Source organism: Peromyscus eremicus, chromosome 8a, assembly GCF_949786415.1.
Source record: "Peromyscus eremicus chromosome 8a, PerEre_H2_v1, whole genome shotgun sequence".
NCBI lineage: Eukaryota > Metazoa > Chordata > Mammalia > Rodentia > Cricetidae > Peromyscus > Peromyscus eremicus.
Window position 1 is genome coordinate 4,497,032 of NC_081423.1, and position 20,084 is coordinate 4,517,115.

A 20,084-nucleotide genomic window follows, 5' to 3' on the forward strand; every position below is an offset into this window, starting at 1 on the left:
CACTTTGCACACTTGCCTTCAGTCACCTCACACTCTAACAGGAAGAACGAATCCAGAAAGCCTGGCACCAGGCCCCAGCAGACCTCCACTCCTTTCCATAGCACTTGCTATGCTACCCAAAAGGCCAGCCTTCAGAAGCACTGAAAGAGACTAAGCCATGATATGGGTGTGGGGTACATACCTATAATCTCAGCACATGGGAGGCTGAGGCAGGAGGACTGTGAGTCAAGGCCAGCCTAGGCCACTTGGAGAGACCTGGTCTATAAGCCAATAAACAGCTTAAGTCAAGTGCACATCTGGTTAACAGGAAAAGCAAGTACTATGTAGAACAAAAGCTTGTGAATTTTTTATTTATTCATTTATTTATTTATTATTTTTGTAGAGCTGGGATGGAACTCAGGGCCTCATACATGCCAGGCAAATGCTTGACCACTGAGCTAACAACACTCTAGTCCTCATTTTGCATTTGAATCTAATATATACAGAGACTAAAACTCACAAAGGCCACAGTGGTCTAGGTTTATACCAACTGTAACCAAAGGTACCACAGCATCTGACTTGCTACTGGCCGTGGCAAGACTATTCTCATTCCAGAAGAAGGTGACTAGCAAGCAGACATCAAACAGCATTAACATGTTCTATGCTGAGAGGTTGAAGGACAGGAGGCTGCTGAACCCAAGCCCTATCATGCATCCAGAATGTGTGACTGCAGCTACATCAGGGAGATGATTTGAAAAGGCTGGAGAATTTATTGGGAGCTATGTCCACTAACAGCAGGGATGCAGCACTCACCTGGAATCAGAACAGACTTGCAGAGCTCAGGGACTCCAGGCTCCATGCTTAGCACCTGGGCCCTCACATAGGCAACAGATAATATCAGACAATGCTTCCTGGGAAGTAGCCTAGGACCTGTGATCAGAACTACAGGGGACCAGCCCCATCTCTTGCACTCTCATCTTCCTCCCATTCTGAGCCTAGCTCTAGTGCCCTGCCTGGCACTGTGTCTTGCATTCAAACAAGAGCAAATAAATGCCTGTGAGAGTAATGAATTTCAAACCAGCCTCTTCAATTAATCCAAGAAAATATCTCACATCCCCTTATTAAAGAATGGCATGCTAAGTGGTTAATTGGCATTTCTTTAGGAAGAGTGTTTTTACTCTTGCTCTCTAAGAAAGCATCATCAACTCCTGGACAGTGTTGCCTGTTACTTCTGTCAGCCCAGGGCACTGTGTTCTTCTATCTCATCCAACTGGGCATGACCATCACAGCATATGAAAAAGCCTGGGTGGAAATTGCCCAGGGTTCAAGCTCAACACTAGCAGTCCCAAAGGGACAAACATTCAACCTCTATAATCCTGGACTTCCTTGTGGGGAGACTGGGACATAGCACTACTTTGCTCCCCAGGAGGGAAGCATGAGTCAGAAGTGTCATGCCTTTTATGAAGTCAAAAGTGGCCCCTCTGCCAGCCCCACAGACTAGCCTCTCTTCTATCCCAGTGTTTGACTTACCTCCCTTACCTACCAGCTCCTAGAAGACTCAGCTCCCTGACCTAAGTTTGTAAGCCCAAGGCTACCTCCTCTGGGAGGACTTCCCTAAGTCTCTTCCTGAAGCTGTCTCCAGTCCTTCAGATCCAGGTCTTACATCTACAAGTGTGTGCTCATTTGCTGTCTGTCCCTCATCCCAGAGAGTCAAAATGGGGACGGACTCTCATTCATTCTGGGTTTCCTGTGGCCAGCACAGCAGCAGCCTATACTGTGTAAGTGCTCAGTAAATGCTCAAAGTAAGACTAAGCATGCATCTGGGCCCTCCTTGCAGAAGGGATACCCCAAGACATTAATTCAGTTATAACTACCCAGCCACTCAAACAGTTTGAGTGAGTAAAGTTCTTCTTAGCATCGACCTATATTCTCAGTCCTCTTTTTGCCTTTTATTTTGACACAGGGTCTTACTCTGCAGCCTGGCAGGCCTTGAACTCTTGATCCTCCTGCTTCAAAGCATCTAGAAGAAGTGCGACTGCAGGCCTGCAATGTGAGTCCCAGCAAATGCAGCTGTTTAATGTGACCTTTGTATTCTACATCATGTTGGTGAGTTGCTATGTGCTGTTTAAGCTTGCTGAAAGCCAGCTCTGGGAGCGAGGAAGGCTCTCCTGTCCCAGACTGCAGTACGCTTATTTCAAGTGTTCTCCAAGGCCCCTTGTCTCTCTATCAGGGACAGAGAGGGACAATAAAACAGCCCGAGAGTAAGAATACTGTGCCCTTGAGAACAGCTAAAAAGACAACTATTTCCAACCACAGTTACTGTTGTTTATCCCATGACATAAAAGTGCCTACAAAAGGAATGGGAAGCTGGGACTCATTCATGAAGAGAATGCTCCCCTCTGCCCCAAAGTCTCAATTGGGAATTCTAGTCTGTTTCAGTAAGCTTCCCAAGTCACTTCTGCTGGATGACTGTATGTACTCAGTTTGATGATGTTCATAACTATCTGCTACTATTTTTCTTTTACTCGGAAGCCTCACCTGAGGGGATGCTCTGCTCCACCCAGAACTCTCAACAGGAAACTCCTGCAGGCTACCTCAATGAGGCCTCCCCAGTCTATTTCTGCTGGATGTTTTAAGTCCTCAACTTGATGTTGCTTTTGTTTGCTCTCACAACTAGGCTACTCCAGTGGTCTCTGCTGGATGTTGTAAGTCCCTGACTAGATGATGTTTTGCCATCTATCTGATGCTTCTCTATCTACTACTGGTTATTGATTCTTTTAATTCTGTTTGGTATATATTTAACAAATTCTCACATCCAAAGCTGAAATCAAGGCATTGTAGATCATTCTTTGGACCATAAAGAACATCTCTTCACCAACAAATCTTCAAAATTTGTTTGCAGGCTACAAAAAAGGCATTCCAGGATGAGGTGTTGTGAGCCCAGCAGGTGGTCAGCAACAACAATCTCAAGTCAGTTAGGATCTGCTGACCATGTGGCATCAGAATGTTCTAGAAACTGGTTCAATCCCCAACCAGGAGAGCTGCACTCCCCTCAGGCATGAAGAGGAACTGATGGCCCTCTACAACCAAGCACCAGGTCTGTAGAGTGCCCAGAAGGGCATGTGTCTCTAGAAAGGAAGCAGGGCCCCTCTCACCCAGTGGTTGTCCCCCAGTCCCCTAGAAGGTAAGACACCAAGCCAGAGCTCAGGAGTTTCTTTGTTCAAGAACTCTGGCACTGACAAGTAAGATGTCTGTGGCTTGTTACAGGTGGTGTCTGATTCCTTCCCTGGGAGCTGTTATCTCAATTCACTTCCTCGAAGAAACCATGCCAAGCACTGGGAACATACTGATAGAGAAAGGGCCCCAGGTCACTCTGCACCAGCATCTGAGTCCTCTAGTGGCCCACAGGTGCCACATGCCCTCACCAACCTCATCTCTACTTCATACACCTTGCCACACCACTCACTGTTCTTCCAATTCCAGATACATCATGTCTTGGGGCCTTTACACCGGCTATTCATTTTGACCAAAGTGTTCTTCCTCCAGGTACCTCCATGGTTCCCTCTCTCCTATCCTTCAAGTCTAGGTTCACAGGTCACCTTCCTACCACTGAAGGGCCAGCTAGGAACACCCTATTGTGACTTGTCCTGTCTCCTTGGCTGCTGCTTTCCTGGAGCCTCCTTTCTGCTTGCTGTGATGGCTGCTATAGAGGCACTGTTTCTCTCTCTTCCTATGAGGCAGGGTCCTGGATTTACTCACTGGTGTATCTCCAGTGCCTAGAATGACCCCTGACATGGGCAGACACCTATAGTTACCTTCTGAGGAGATGGATAAAAAACACTGACCCATATTAGAATAACTCAAAGTCTTGTTAAAAACTGTAAGCACCCAGAGAGGCCACTCCGGTAATAAAACCCAGCCAAAGCCCAGCACATACACACCGAAGCAGTCAGTGTCTTGGGGGTCTGTCCCCACCGTGGTCTCTTACTTGAGGTATCACATGGAAGAAATCGCCAATGGCTCAGTGCAGACCAGGGGACGTCCCCACTCAGCAGGGAATGTGACCCCATCTCCAACTGCAGAGCCTCACCAGCTGTGTGGCTGTCGCTAGGCTATTGCATCATATCACAAGAAAACACAGAAAAGTTGCCTAGAATCCCCTACCTTATCCCTATCCACTTTGGCCACTCAGGTTTTCCCTGCTGGACCAGGAACAGGGCCCTGGTCTTCATTCCAAGTCACCTTCAGCCTTGGCCGAGGTTTGCTGTCTAGAATCTCAATACAATAGGAATTCCTGTCAGCTACCCAGCCCAACTTCTGCCAGGGAGAGTCCCTAAAGTTAGCTAAGGCAATGTTTTCCTCCTTGATACATGGCACATGGTGCCCTCTGTTTTTCCTTCAGCACCCAGATCCTTTTCTTAGAGGATGTCCAGGAGCTGGGATTCCACAGTGGCTGTACAACAAGACCATTCTAAGGTCCAACTCTCTTATGAGAAGTGCATGTGACTGAGTTAGTGAAGGCCCTGGACTCTAGAGGTCTGTTCGCTCCTTTTGGAATTCACAGCCCTTTCCCCAAAGTCCATGTGCTCCTTGGAGGTCCAAACTCAGCTGGGAGGGCAAACTCCTGCAAAGGCACACAGCAGGACACCCTTGGCCCTGTAGAAAGGCCAAGGGTCCCCAGGATGGTCACTGACACTCTAAGCCAGCAAGCACATGACCCAGAGAAACCAGGCTCCTGTGGTTTCAGATGCTGGTCCTCTACACCTTTATCCTGGTGGAGTTTTCTGCTGAGCAGAGAGCCCAGCTACTAGGAATGGCAGGAGCCACAGAGAGAAGTGTAGCTGACATGTAGGTGCACATGCACTCTTGGACCCCCAGGGAATTATCCGGGAACCATCCCAACTGGCTCATCTGACACTTACAGAGATAGTCAAAGACTATTTTGGAGAGGGAAACCTATTCTGTCTCTTAGCTCATGTTCTGAACTCCCAGCTAGCCAGTCCTGGCACATACATTAGTGTAAAATATTTGCGCCATCTAGAGGTGAAACCTGGTGGTTAAGTTGGAGAGCTCAGAGGGAACACTGAGGGCTTAGCTCACTGTCACCAGTGTTTACTCTTGGCGGCCTCTGTTACTGTTGTCACTATTGATGCTTCTCCCTATCCTGCCTTTGCCTGGTTCTGAAGTGCTTCCCCAGGTACCTGCTGAAAACGCTCCAGTTTGGACAACAGAGTGCCAGTCCATGCAGGTAGATCCCGAAGAAGGGGTGAGGTTATTGAACAGCCTCGTCTACCACGCCCGCAGTAATTGGTGCTAGACTTAAGAACAAACACTGCTCACAGCAAGGAATCCTCACTACAAAGCCATGCTTGTAACTCTACTTGTACAGGCAATGAGACTGAGGCCTGGAGATGCAGACTAACTCAAGCCGAGACACCTAGGACTGCTGTTCTGCCCCAGAGCCCTTGGCTACCTCTGCTTGTAGCATGCGACTAGCACAAGAAACAGCTTGTGCTGAGGCTCTTCCAAACCTCACAGGGTGGACTCAAAAGTGATTCCCTGCTCTGACAGTCTTCACAAGGAAGCCATAAGAGCCCTTGTGACTCTGCTACCTCTGTAGTCATTGCCTCATTTATTCCTGTACTGAGTACCCTTGAAGCCATCTAGCAAGCCATACAACAGCACAGGCCTCTCTGTGCTCACAAGGGTGGGAAGCCAGTGAGGTCATGGGGTGCATGCATAAGGAATGCAAAGACTAAGGAAGCTGTGCCATTGAAAAAAGATGGAAAAAGATCTTTCTTAAAGTACTCTGCAGCACCAGGTGGTGGTGGTGGCGGCGGCGCAAGGCTTTAATGGCGGTGCAAGGCTTTAATCCCAGCACTTAGGAGACAGAGGCAGGTGGATCTCTGTGAGTTCGAGGCCAGCCTGGTCTACAGGGAGTTCCAGGACAGGCTCTAAAGCTACACAGAGAAACCCTGTCTCAAAAAAAAAAAAAAAAAAATGTACTCTGCAGGGCATGGGGGCACACACGTGTAATTCCAGCACTCGAGGTTAAATCAGAAAGATGATGAATCCAAGACCAACCAGCTTGTGCTACACAGTAAGTTAAAGGTCAGCCTGGACTACATAGTAACTCTGTCTTTGGGCGGCAGGAGCACCTACAGATCATGAAGCATATCCCCAATTCCAACCCATATTCACTTTGCAAACGTTGGAAGAGGCTAACTTCTTGGGCATGTGCAGTGGTTTGAATGAGAATGGCCCCCATAGGCTCATGTATTTGAATGTTTAGTTCCCAGTTGGGGAACAATTTAGGAAGGATTAGGAGGTGTGTGGCCTTACTGGAGAAGGTGTGTCACTGAGAGTGGGCTTTGGGTTTCAAAGTCCACACTAGGCCCTGTCTCATTCTCTCTGCCTCCAACTTGCAGATAAAATGTAAGCTCTCAGCTCCTGCTCTGCCTGCCTGCCACCTTGCTCCCCGCCATAATGTTCATGGACTAACCTTCTGAAACTGTAAGCAAGCCTCCAATTAAACATTTTCTTTTATAAGTTGTCTTGGCTGTGCTGTCTCTTCACAGGAACACAAAAGTAACTAAGACAGCATGTGTCCTCTAAGAGGAACTGCATGCTCTGCATCAGCATCCCAGAGAGATCTGGTCCTCAGTAGGAGCCATATGATGGTGATATACAGGAATGTCAATTAGACATTCATATGCCTATGCTGATGTGTGTTAAATTTAACCCTAAATTATAGCCTTCAGAATAATTCTGTCTCCCCTCTATTTCTCTCCAATTTTGGTTTGGGTTTGTGAAAGGTCTGCTGGTAAAAATGAAGCAATACCAGTAACTTATCTACAAATTACAGGAAGAAGAAAGTAGGGTAAAAAAGACCAAGAAACTTAAAACAAGTTTGATCAACCACATCCGAGCCAGGCAGGAAACAATAGGAGACTGTTCTCATTCACAGGGAAGGAGGGCCACTCACACAGGACTATGATAAACAAATCATAAATGACTGTCATCTTCCCAACTGTTCCAGGATTGCCAACTGCAGGCATCAGAGGGTGGGGCTTTGATCTCACACCCACAGAGAAGCCAGCCTCTCATGTGCCAGCTCTTTTAGTTCAGCCACTCATACAACCACAATATAAGTGGGTGTGTCTCCCACAGTGGAGGCTGGGCCTCTGCCCCAAGAGGAGGCCATGGGGAGAAACGGTAGACCCCCTGAGATCCATCTAACAGAGGGCTCCTCTCAGAGGTGGCCAGTAACCATCTGTTCTGTGCTTTTGCTTAAGCTGCAAACCAGGACTTGTCTGCTGTATCCTGCTTGTGGTCGGGTACTGTAGTTCTGAAGGCATCACCATGGGATAAAAACAGGGACAATCTCTCTGTATTACTTCTTACAGCTGCATGCAAATCTACAATTACCTTGGTAAAAATGTCCTTTAGCAGTCTGCACACTAGCAGATGAATTAATAAAGAAAATGGGTATAAATAAATGATTACTGAATGCTTGGTCATAATGGGACATTTACATCATCCCTTTCAAAGTTCAAGGAACATCACAGAGAAGGCAGGAAAAATGTTAGGAGCTAGAGGATGGAGTGGTCTGATATGGAAAACCATGTCCCAAGTGTGACATGGCCACCGCACTCATGAGCTCATAACTGCTGTGATGACTTGCATAAGACCTGACCCACCAACAGTCTACCATGGAGTCAGAGGGACTCCCGAGGCCCCACCCCTCCCTGATGACATGTAGACAGTTAATGGTGGCTGGGGGAGAGGCCCCAGCTCCAAAGGGCACAGTCCTCTATGAGGACTTATTGGCAGTAATGTTCTAGGAAAGAGAGAAACATCTTCTTCAGTGGTGTAGCCACTGAGAAGGGGCCTCTGCTCCTGTACGCAGCTCTACTGAAACTCCCTGGCTATTAGAGAAAATAAAAAAGGAAATGAAAGCAGAGCAGAGCAAGCTGGGAAAAGGAAGCAGATCATCAGGAGTGAAATGGGGACAAGGGAGTATAATAGGGGTGAATATGATAAAATAGTTTATATGTATGTATGAAAATGTCATAGTGAAATCTGTTATGTATAATCAATACATGCCAATAAGAAATGCAGAATTAAAAAAGAAAATGGGTATATATACATATTATTCAGCCTTTAAAATCTAAGGGAATTTGGCAATAGATAGCAAAATGGTTGAACTTTGAGGACACCGTTCTACATGTAGTAGAATGAAATGGGTATAGAAAAGAAAAGAAGCACTACATGATTTCACTTCTTTATGAAGCATCTAAAATCATCAAACTCATAGAAGCAGAGGGTGGGACAATGTCTGCAGGGAGACAGAAGGGGAAGAATTCAAAAGGAATAAAGTTTCGGTTTTGCAGGTGGCTCTGGAGCACATGGAGAGCACGCTGGCCTACAAGATGAATGAGTTCAAGAGATCTGTGAGGCACCGGTCTATTGGCAACAATAATGCATCATGCATTTAAAAGCTTGATAAGGGAGCTGTGAGATGGCTCCGTCAGTGCTTGCCATGCAAATACCAGAACTTAAATATGAGTCCCCAGCACCACATGAGAAACAGGCATCATGGTGTGTGTACTCCCAGAGCCGTGAGGCAGACAAAGACAGTTCCTGGGAGCCCACCACCTGCCAATCTAGCTAAATCAATGAACTCTAGGTCCAGTAATAGACTTGTTTCAAAGAAAATAAGAAAGTGGTAAGCAATGGAGGAAGACATATGACATTAACCTCTGACCTCGACAGGAACACACATATATTAGTTAAGAGGGTGAAACTCATGTTAAACGTTCTTGCCATAAAGTTAAGTAACCTTTGGGAGGCATCCAGGCAGTGGGACCGGGTCCTGTGCTCATTGCATGAGTTGGCTGTTTGAAACCTGGGGCCTATGCAGGATTGCTTGGCTCGGCCTGGGAGGAGGGGACTGGACCTACCTGGACTGAGTCTACCAGGTTGATCTCAGTCTGTGGGGAAGGCTTTGCCCTGGAGGAGATTGGAATGGGGGGTGGGCTGGGGGGAAGGTGAGGGGGGAGAACAAGGGAATCCGTGGCTGATATGTAGAACTGAATTGTATTGCAAAATAAAAATTAAAAAAAAAAAAATTTAAAAAAAAAGTTAAGTAACCTGTAAGAAGCAGCACCCCAAGAACTCTGGGTTCATCTGTTACAACTCCTAGTCTAACTTCAGCACTGCTGATGGAAGACATTCTGTGAGGAGCCTGGGCAGCTATAGGGGCTTGAAAATAGTGTCACACAAAAGATTCAAAAAGGACCTAAGATATTATAAACTGTTATTAATACAAACGGAGTGTCAATTAGCAGCAGGCTGGGTCGGGACAAGGCAAAATAAACAAACATGTCTCTTGCGGGCAGCCTCTGAGATGGTTCCTGCAGAAATATGCATAAGGGGGATCAGGTTGTCTGACCACTCACTAGTCTCCAACTCTGAACTCATAAATGAAACTCTAAACTTCAATGCTGGTAACTCATAAGACTTTCTTCTGACCACTTCAAGAACAAACCAAGTGGACGGAGGGTCAGGCTGCAATCTGCTGGGCATTTGCATAGCACTTAGAATCTATTTTCTCTCTCTCCTTACTGACAGCCCCTGGAACCCAGCTCACTCTCCCTGATTTTCTAAGTGAGAAGAAACAACTTGTTCAAGGTTATCCAGCCAGTAGAGGGCTGAACAGCTGGCTGAGGCTCTGCTCCTTCTGTTGCATTGGTTCTGCATTACTGCACCCATTCAGCAAAACCTACTTAAGAAGTTATAGAAAGGTCTGGAAAGATGGCTCAACTATTTAGAACACTTGATGCTCTTGCAGAAACCAGGATTCAGTTGTCAGCACCCATGGTGGGTGGCTCACAACCGCCTGTAACTCCAGCTCGATGGGATCCAACACCATCTTCTAGCCTCCACAGGCACCTGCACACACATGTGCATACACAAAAGCCTTCCTTCTACAGGATCACATTGCACTCATATATGCAGGTGGACAACACAGGTTGTACTATGCCCTACATATTCATGTGGGCCTCTTGCTGCAGCATCAGTAATGAAGATAAGACCTCAGGAAACAGTCCTCGTACAAGATGCTCCCTGCTTCTCTCAGATGCCCGCAGGAACTCCTGTCACAGCCTACACAGCCGCAAACATGACAGCAGCCACAAGGAACTCAACAAGATGAGACCTCGGAGGAGCTAGGTGTGAGGCCCTTTCCAGCAATGGATGTGGTAAGGACACGGGTGGGTTGGGGGAGAAAGAACAAGTTGGGACAGTCCCCACTGGGACAAGCAGGAAAAGAGTCCAGGAAGTCAGTCCTGACCCCAGGTGTTGCCCTTCCTTGGTGTGCAAAGTGTAATGCTAAGCTCTACAAAACCTAACATGACTAGACATACTTAGTCCATAAATTTCGGTAATTACCTACAAGTCAAGAACTTCTGCTTCTCTGGAAACAAGACAACTGGAGACTATGACATCCAGACTCCCCAGAATGCCTTCAGACTGGGTGGGACAGCAGCAGTGCACAAGGAGAAGGTGTCCAGACTGCTGTACTGGCATGCCCTCCTCTTCTGACACTGGACTTGCATCACTCACAGATGGCCACTACCTAATCTCTTCGGATATACATGTCTTATACAGGTTATTCTCTCAACTCGCATTCTGTCCCAGAAATAGTGCCTTGTACACATAAAATCTAAGCACCATGAGTTATACAATCCACTCAGCAACACCCAACTGATCAGATCCACTGCTGATGGTGGACTCCAGATTTCCCCAGGTGCATATCTAAAGACTCTAACTAGATTCCTGTGTCTCAGACCACCTTACATATCATCACTTATGTATAATAAAAATATTATTTTCTTACTTCAGAGAAATATGAATTAACAAAACAAGTACTTCTTCTTATCAAAGTGTGGACACAGCCCAGGGTGACTTACAGAACTTCTGGGAACATCCTGTGCAGGCTTTGTGTATGTCTCAGATAGATCGCCATTCAGAATGACTTCAGCCAGAGAGTTCACCAGTGGGGCATGATGTATAATGAGGAAGACCTGGTGAAAGGGGTAAGATGGGATACGCATTGAGGAGCTCAGTCCTCCACTCTCCTCCTCCCTGATCCAAAACACCCAGGCTGAGGATGGGTCCCATCAAAGAGAAAGTAGCCCCTCAACTCCAGAGGGCTTCTTCTCCCCCCAACCCCCATTGCCTGTTTGGCTAGCTGTTCTTTTTGGGGAGTGCATCAACACCACTGCTGCTCCAGTGGAGCACTGTGGGAAAGGATCAGCCCGATCAGTACACTCCTCCCTCTCCACGGCACCAGGACTGGTAAGGGGCAGTGATGCTGAGATTCCAACACTGGAGTTACCCCAAGCCCTGGTGTGGGTGTCAGCATGCTGGGTTATAGCAGTGTTGTAGGTGGAAGTCACAGGAGCCAGAGGTAGGTCCAGTCAGGCTGGGATGTACAGCAGAAAGCTCTGGTTGTCACCCACTTTGCTGCCTCATGCTCAAAGAGTGGCTTTAGGAATCAGGGTGTTCAAAACTGACCTGTCAAGTTGGCCTAGACACATTCACTACCTTGTTTTAAAATGTAGAAGTGGGCCAGTGAGATGGCTCTGCAAGCCAGGCAACCTAAGTTCAATACCCACAACCTACAGTAGGAGAGAACTGACTATACAAAGTTGTCCTCTGACCTTCACATGCACACCATGGTACATGTGCTAACCCCTACTTCATGCACATACACACTAACAATAAATTTTAAAAATATAGGCAATTGATGTAGTATAGTGTGTGGTATATCCACCATATACATGGATCCCTGGCAGGTGTACAGATTCTAGCAGACAGATCTCTATCTATAGATAGATCTCTGTCCATGGACATATCCCTGCCTATGGGTAGATTCTTGGCTATGGATGGATTTCTGCCTGTGGATGGATCCCTGCAGGTGGACAGGTCCTTGTGGGTGGTTGCATATAGTGTTCATTTTCCTGGCTCTGAACCAGGAGCATGGTGGGAGGGATCCCCACAGGAGAGATGTAGAAGTTTGCCCAGGCCAGGCTATCTGCACCATGTTCTTATGATGGAAGGCAGCTTAGTTTTAGAGGATGGCATCACTTCTTATACTAAATTACTACCATAGATGTGAGTTTTCATGGTAGCTATGCTGGCAATACTTGTAAGCATGCGTCAATTTTACAGGGATGTAGATGCTTTAAGGACACAGCATTTAAACTGGACTTTTCACACATTTAGGCCACATTATAATTAAGCTAAATGACAGTGTAGGGGGAGAAGGAAGAAGGGCTAAAGGTTTTTCCTTTCTTTCTTTCTTTTTTTTTGGGGGGGGAGACAGGGTTTCACTGTGTAGTACTACTAACTGTCCTAGAACTGACTATGTAGACCAGGCTGGCCACAAATTCACAAGATCTGCCTGTATCTTGAGTGCTGGAATTAAAGTCATGAGCCACCACACCCAACTAAGGCTCAAGACTTTTAATTTAATTTTTGTCTTACATTTGTTTATTTTTGTGTGTATGTGTGTGCCCATGTGAGCATCATGGCATGTATGTGGACATCAGAGAACAGGTAGATGGAGGAGGTTCTCTTACTCTACCTTGTAGGTTTCAGGTATCAGCTTGGGTGTCAGACTTGTCCTCAAGCACTTTACCTGCTGAGTCATTTTGCTAGCCCGAGAGTCTGAGCTTAGAAGAGATCTTTTTAAGGGCTATGAGTCTTAGGAACAATGAATTGAAGTTGTGTTCTGAGAGAGAGTGAAAGATCAAATGATGAGTGGCCTGGTCCATCAGCCCTTCTCTAAGACACTAAGAGATGCTTCTCAAAGAAGAAGCTGAAGGAGTAGCCCAAGAGCTGGTGACCACACTCCTCAGAGGGAAATCTGCCTATGTGATGCTCCAATAGCTGATGAGTCGTGAGAATGAGTTTCTTGGTTAGACCCCTGTAGCTGAGCAACTGACCTGTTTGGGTCCTGCCAGACTCCCAGAATTCCCAGCAGGAGATGCCAACAGGCTTGCAGTGAGTCAGCACAAAGGTCTGCCAGGAGAAGCTGCCTTGTGCTGAGGTTGGTGGCACAGAGGGGCCTGAGACAGAGCAGGCCTCAGGCAGAGTTCTGAGCAAACAGGGCCTCCAGAACAAGGCTCCAGGATACAAGCAGCAGTCAGGCTACATCTGGACCCAATTGACCTCCCCACTGTGGGAAGATGGTAACTGGACCTCTTCTCACTTGAGCAGGTGCCAGCATCACCCCAAACTTGAAACAGTGGGGATCCAAATAAAAGGAAATCTCATTAAAGGGAATCAACCCTGGTACCACGGCAGACATGGAAACAGAGCTCTACGCAAACATCTGGCTACATGACAGCCGGGTGAAGTGGCCCACAAATCTGGACTGCTAGAAATAAAAATATTTCTGAAGTTATGTAACTGGGTCACCATGGAGTTTTCCCCCTTCTTGTAAATATTACGTAATTATAAGACGTGAAGGAAGAAACAGTTGTTTAAGGAGGGAGGCAGGCAAACCGACTTGAGACTCCAATCTCAGGCTACAGCTGCTCTAAGATCCCTTCAGACGGTGTTCTGGAACCAGAACCACTACAGACCCTCTGCAGACAGCCCTGGCAAGGCTGTGTGCTAGACCACAGCTGTGAGTGTGCATTTGTCCAGCAACCGGGGCTCATTTCTAAGCACTGTGAACAAAAGCCACACGAGCCACATCTCCAGGGTATGGAAAGCACGAGCCAGCTGTTTGGAAAGCCTCATCTAGAAGTCAACAGCACGGATGTCAGGAATCATTTCCCTTTCCTTTTCACCTTCTACCATGAAGTTGAGTGCTACTCGCTGTATGGAAAACACAACACCCATTATTTCAAGATGGGGGCCACAGAGCTAAATAAGCACCCTGGATACACCACAGGACCCCATATGTGTAGGAGATACTGGAGACAGAACAAACATACCTGGGAGAGAAGATACAGGGACACTGGAAGGCTGATTTTGGGGCGTTCTCCTCCCTAGTGAAGGACAGAGAGAAAGAGGTGGCTCGGGTCACCAAAGGCATACACAAAACACAGAAGACCCCAGTCCTCAGTTCAAACGAGAAGCGCAACCCCTTCCCCACTGCACTAGTCAAGAGCCTACTCTGGAGTAGACAGGTTCAGCTTGATCCCAATCCACACAGAGGCTAGCCTTTCCCCTAAGAATCCTGCACCAGAGGCCTGGCTTGGCAGCTTAACCAGTGCAGGAGCTTACTTCCAGAGTTACAGAATGCTCGTTCCCCAGCTGGGCACTGAGGGCCCCAGGCCTATTTCAGGAAGAGGCCTTCACAACATGGGGCCCTCTGGCCTCAAAAAAACAAAACAAATATACAACGACAAAGCCAGCTCCTTGTTTGCCCTCAGCTTCAAATGGCCATGTCAGACCAGTCCTAGGAGGGTGGGGGGATCTTCAGGACCCTGGTTTCGTGCCCCATCCAAGGAAAGAAGTAGAAATGACTCCAACCTCAGGTCTCAGTGATTCTCTCTTAGAGCTGCTCCAGTGTGAGTCAGAGTTGCGACTTCCCTGTGCTGTATTACTCATTAACTGGAAGAATGCCCATGCTCTAGGCCCAAAAAGGTGCCATGCCCTTGGGACACATCTAATGAGGTCCCTTGCAGGGAGACAGCTGGCGGTTCTGCTCCTTATAAGGCCTCTGATGGGTACACCTGTATTCTCTCGCCCCCTCTCACTCCAACCTTAACTCTGAAGGGACAACTGAGGCCTCTCTCCCTAAAGCAGCTTTTCTCTTGGGGATCCCGGAACCAGTCACTCATGGCATCACCTAGAGATGGGTTACACATGCAGATTCCCTGTCCTAACCTATGCACACTGAACCAGAACCCCTGAGGGCAGACGGTATCCTAGGAAATTGCCGTCCCCTACCCCATCCCCGCCCTGTGGAGGACTCAGGCTGACAATTTGTGTTTTATTAGGGGACCTCTCCTTGAGCATGCTCCAGCACTTCCTATGTATTTCCCATGAAGGTTCTAGTGCTGCCTGGTAATGGTCTGAGAATAAGCTCTAATGAGCACCAGAGAAAGCCAGGGTGACAGCAGCACCTCAGAGAAGGGCTCACCAGAGTGCAGAGGCTGATTCTAGGGTCTCTCACTTCCCCGATACCAGGGATCTGACATTTCTTGGTCACTTTCTCATCAAGATGGGAGGACCAGTTTGGGGGTGGAGGGGCTCTGAAAGGCCTTCCCCTGGGGTGTGAGGCTTTGCTACTCACTCCCTACAAAAGCTGCTCCAGCCGAAGGCAGCACTGTCCCTCTTGGAAGACACCTACAGGAGGCAATGGGCCAGCTGCAGACTCACCTTGTCTGGGTTCTCCAGTGAGTATACATAGAGTGGCAGGAAGAGCCTGTTGAGCAGATGGTCTGTGAGCACATCATTGAGGAACTCACAGTTGATGATCAGGATGTCATTGAGATAGTGCAGGTGGTCCAGGTGCTCAGCCACCAGGTCACTCAGTTTCCCCCGATTCCGATGCCTGTGAGAGAAATGTTCCTCTCAGCCCAGAGGCCAAGGTTTGGGGCCTTCAGCTTAAACATTCACTTGCACACCCATTTAGGTAAGCTAGTCAATCAGGTGAGCTAGTGTAGCTACTGTCCCTGATGAGGGAAGACAGACAAAAGAATAATACATGGGACCACTGAAAAAAACGTTTTATAACTCCTAGGGCTCTTTTCCCCCATGGCCTTGGCACAGGCACCCTACAACTACAGCTTCAAACAAGTGGGGGTAAGCTAAGCAAAGAAAAACAGTGATGCCCTTGTAGGAAGTCATTGCACAACGTAGTAAGATTTCTCAGATCCACAGATGAGCAGTACTAAGGGAGCCAGACATCCCGCCAAGCCAAGTGCTCCAGAGGCAAGAACTGTAGACAAAGAAGGCCTTACTCTGCAGCTCCAGTCACCACATGGCAGAGACACAGAACAAAGACACACACTCCTCCTCAAGTCCACGCTGGTGGCTTCTGTGATCTTGCAATAAGCAACAGCCATGCTGCCCATGTTTTCAGGGTGCAGTCAAAAGGACAGAGTCAAAGCAGCCAGAAACAGACTTTACCACCTCCAAGCAGAAGGTGGGCAAAGAGCAGTCAGCCGGGAAGTAGGGGCATTGTGTTTGTATCAGCATTACTACTACCCAAGTTACAGATGGCCATTTCAGAAGACAGGAGACTTGGAGATAAAAGCCAGAGGAAAGAAAAGGTTCCAATGGGGTCACTACTAATGAACACCCACTATTGACATTTGGGACTAACCACCTGACAGCTTGGTTTGCATGTTTTTCTCCCCCACCCCCAGTCAATCTAAAATGTGCTTAATATCCTAGAAGTATTATGTATCAGGCAGGGAAGTTAGAGCAGGCTCAGATTTGCTTTCACATAATTTAGGGCAGTTTTTCCATACTATAAACACTTTCCCTAGATACTGATAGGAAATCCACACTGCAAAGCCCAAATATAATGAGAATCTATGAACCATCCCACCAGAGACCCAGAACACATACACATACACACACACACACACACACACACACACACACACACACACACACACACAAAATGTTCCATACTCTACCCTTAAGATACCATCAAAAACTGGCTTTAGTGGGCTTTACCATACCTCATTTTTTGATGTTTTCCTTTAGAACTTTACTGAAGTAATATGAATGGGTGGGTTTAACAGCCTTCGTCAGATCTGACCCAGCAGCTCCCCAACCCAGAGAAGGAAGTGTGTGTATGATACTAGGGACTAAGTCTGGGGCCTCATGTGTGTTAGGCACATGTTCTACCACTGAGTTACATCCCTAGCCCTCTTTTTACTTTATTTTGAGATAGAGTCTTACTCAGTTGCCCAGGCTGGTGGCCTTGAACCCACTATGTAGCCAAGACAGGCCTTGACTTTTGATCTTCCTGCTTAAGCCTCCTGAGTATCTGAGCTACCAGGCCCAGCTGAGGAAATCTCAATCCCTGGTTCTTCCTGCAGGCAGCCCCGCCCACCTTCTGTAAAACCTGCACTGACTTCCACTCTGTTCCTGACCCTTTTTAGATGCCGCCCACTGAGCTCCCCTTGCCACAGAACTGACTCCCTGCTGTAACTAGAGCTGACATTATCATACTGGTCCCTGAAGATCTACAGACTACGAGTTCACGTCCTTCCCTGAAGCACATCGTTCCTTCTGAAGGACAGACAGTGCCTCGTTTCACATCTGAGGCTCTTATCCACACGGGTTCTCGGTTTCCAGAAAGCTCCATCAGCCCCATTTCTGTAGCCTTGCTTCTTTCCCAGTGTTAACTGCACATGCTGCCTAGCTCCTTGTCTAGGAGAGCTCCTCTCTGGATCCCTCCAAGTAGACCTTTTACAAGGTTAGGTGAAACCTTTATTTGGGGCGGTGGTTCTCAGCTGAGGTAAAGTAATGTCAGGAGGCACTTTTGGTGGTCCTGACTAGAGAGGTGCCATTAGCCACTAACGGACAGAAGAGGCCATGCAGGCTGCTGAACATTCTGCAAGGCAAAGAGGGAACTACAGCCATGAAGTACCCAGTTCAGACAGTCAATAGTACTAAGAGAGAAGAGCCCAATGTGGAACTTCAAGTCATCACTCTGAGGACAAAATCACCACTACCATCTTAAACTATTTTTAAAACTTTTTCTTGAGATATGATTCACTTACAATAAAACTCACTTGTTTCACATACATAATTTAATGGGTTTTTAACACTTTTGTTTGTTCTTAGAGTGCTAGAAATTGAACTCAACGCCTAGCAAGTATTCTACAAGACCCCATGTATGCTCATCATACCTGACTTAAGAACAATTTTAATTTCGTCTGCCAAAAGCTCTGTACTCATCAGGAATGGCTTTCTGTCCCTTCCTCAGAAACACTTCCCTCATCCTGTACCCCAGCCCTAGAAAACCACAGTCTACTCTGCCTTTAGATTTGCCTCTTCTGGGCATTTCAGTGAAATCACAGGCTGTGTGTCTGCTCCCTTTACTCAGGGCAATGTTTTTGAGGTTTATCCATAGCATAGCAATGTGTCAGCACTTCGGACATTAATGGTTAAATACCATTCCACTGCATGGACAGACCACATTTTGACCATTTTGTGTCTGTATGGAGGGAGGATAGAGTATATGTGCATGTATTTGTGTGTAGATACACATGTGTGTGCAGGCTTGGAAGTTAAGGACAACATCAAGTGTCATACCTCGGACACTGATACCTTTATGTAAGACAGGGTATCTCACTGGTCTGGAACTCACCAAGTAGGTTAGCTGGCCAAAAAGCTTCCAGGGACTTGCCTGCCTCTGCCACTGTACCCAGCATTCTCATGTGGGTTCTAGGAATAGAACTCAGGTCTATGAGGCCAGTGCTTTAGCAAGTGAACCATCTGGCCCACTCGACATTTTGGTGATTCGCACATCCTCATCCGATGAGCAACCAAGCAGCCCCAGCTAGGGAGGTACTACCCCCAGTCAGGGCCCATCTAGAGGCACGTGGAAAAAGTCCACATTCCCACTATCCTAAACAGGTGGGCAGAACCTTTTGTAGTCTCTGGGTCAGTACTGCTCTACTCTCCATTTCTCCTGGTGGACACAGAATGCTCCCTTCACCACCCTATCCGATGAGACCAGTGGAGCATTACTTACTCCTCATCTGTCTGCACACAGTTGTCAAGTTCGATCACGTGGCTCCCAATGAACCAGACCAAGTTGGAGAAGTATGGGACAGCAGTTTTGTCTCTGATGTAGTGCAGCATGGCCTGGTTATCCACTGAGAAGATTTACAGAAGAAGAAACAGTGAGCTACCAAAATAACGCAAGGACAGTCTTACAAAACAAAATACCCAAACAACCAAAACCCATCATGAAAAAGCCTTGCTACCATCTGAGACTCTCTGTCTTTCCTGGAAACACTTGGAAATGTTTATTTTATTCATCAAACAAAGCAGTGCTGGTACTATTCTCAGTTAACACACTCAATTGCTATTGCTATCATTGCAGGTGGCACTGGAGAGGCAATGGGCAAGACCTGACTACACTGGGATGCAGCACTCTCAAGCAAGTCTCCTGGGTTTACTTGTAAGGCAAATTCAGAAAGAGGAAAACCAGAGGTTAATAACTTACATGACACTGGAATAAGGAACAGGAATCGGCATTGGAGGAAAGGCAAAAAACAGACAACAGTTAACAGGGTTAGGAACTGGGAAGGTGAGACAGCAGCCCAGAGGGACAGGGCCTAGGCGGGAGCCATCTAAACCAAAAGACACAGTTAGAAGAGAGCAAGAGAAAACAGAGCATAAGCAGTGGAACCAGCTATGCGTGAGCAAGGTCGCAAACTCACAAGTCTGCCAGGTCAACGGCTGCACAGTGAGTGAAGATGGAAGGCTGGGAGTGCAGACTGGGGCGTCAGACCAGCCCAGAAAGGAGCAGTTGCTTCTCAGCCTTTGACCACTTCCCCATGGGAGTGTGAGCCCAGAACAGCCAAATGCTCAGCTTCAGGTCAGAAATGCACACTGTGCAAAAGCTCCAAATTTTGAAATATGTACAATTTTATATATATATACATACTTCTTGTTGTTATTGAGACAAGGCCTCTCTATGAAGCCCTGGCTAGTCTGCATATTTTTTTCCAAGTCCACCTGAGCATCTAAAACGTGTCCGAGGGCTGGTGTGGGTCACAGACTCTCAGTTTGCGACTGCTGGCTGGACCCAATTAGGCTCTGAGAAAGGCTCTTAAATTTAAAGTAATCCCAGGACTGGCCTCCCCTGGCCCCCGACTGAGCATCTCAAGTAACACAAGTCAAAGCCCTTGAATGGGCAAGAAGTAGGGGCTCAGCTCCACTGTGGTTACTAGAGGGAAATTAATTAGGCTTTAGGTATTGTCTTAGAGGGGCAGTTCCAGCTCCAAAAACCTGCAGCCAGCCTGTATGCCAGCACAAGCGGGCTCCTGGAAAGGCTCCCTGCCATAGACAGTATGGAGCATTTAGTACATCCTGAGAGGAAGGAG

The 20,084-nt window shown here is 47.3% G+C and overlaps 1 protein-coding gene across 5 annotated transcripts in view; it reads right to left on the minus strand.

Moving 5' to 3' along the window:
* The window catches only part of Clec16a (C-type lectin domain containing 16A), a 223,779-nt gene that overhangs the window by 171,789 nt on the left and 31,906 nt on the right, over positions 1–20,084 (minus strand). For all 5 annotated transcript variants that reach the window (XM_059269996.1, XM_059269997.1, XM_059269994.1 and 2 more), the window contains exons 6-9: positions 18,725–18,848; positions 15,385–15,559; positions 13,992–14,045; positions 10,953–11,066 (exon numbers count right to left, since the gene is read on the minus strand). In XM_059269996.1, coding sequence (XP_059125979.1) covers positions 10,953–11,066; positions 13,992–14,045; positions 15,385–15,559; positions 18,725–18,848 — 467 coding nt within the window. The remainder of the gene's footprint in view (positions 1–10,952; positions 11,067–13,991; positions 14,046–15,384; positions 15,560–18,724; positions 18,849–20,084) is intronic.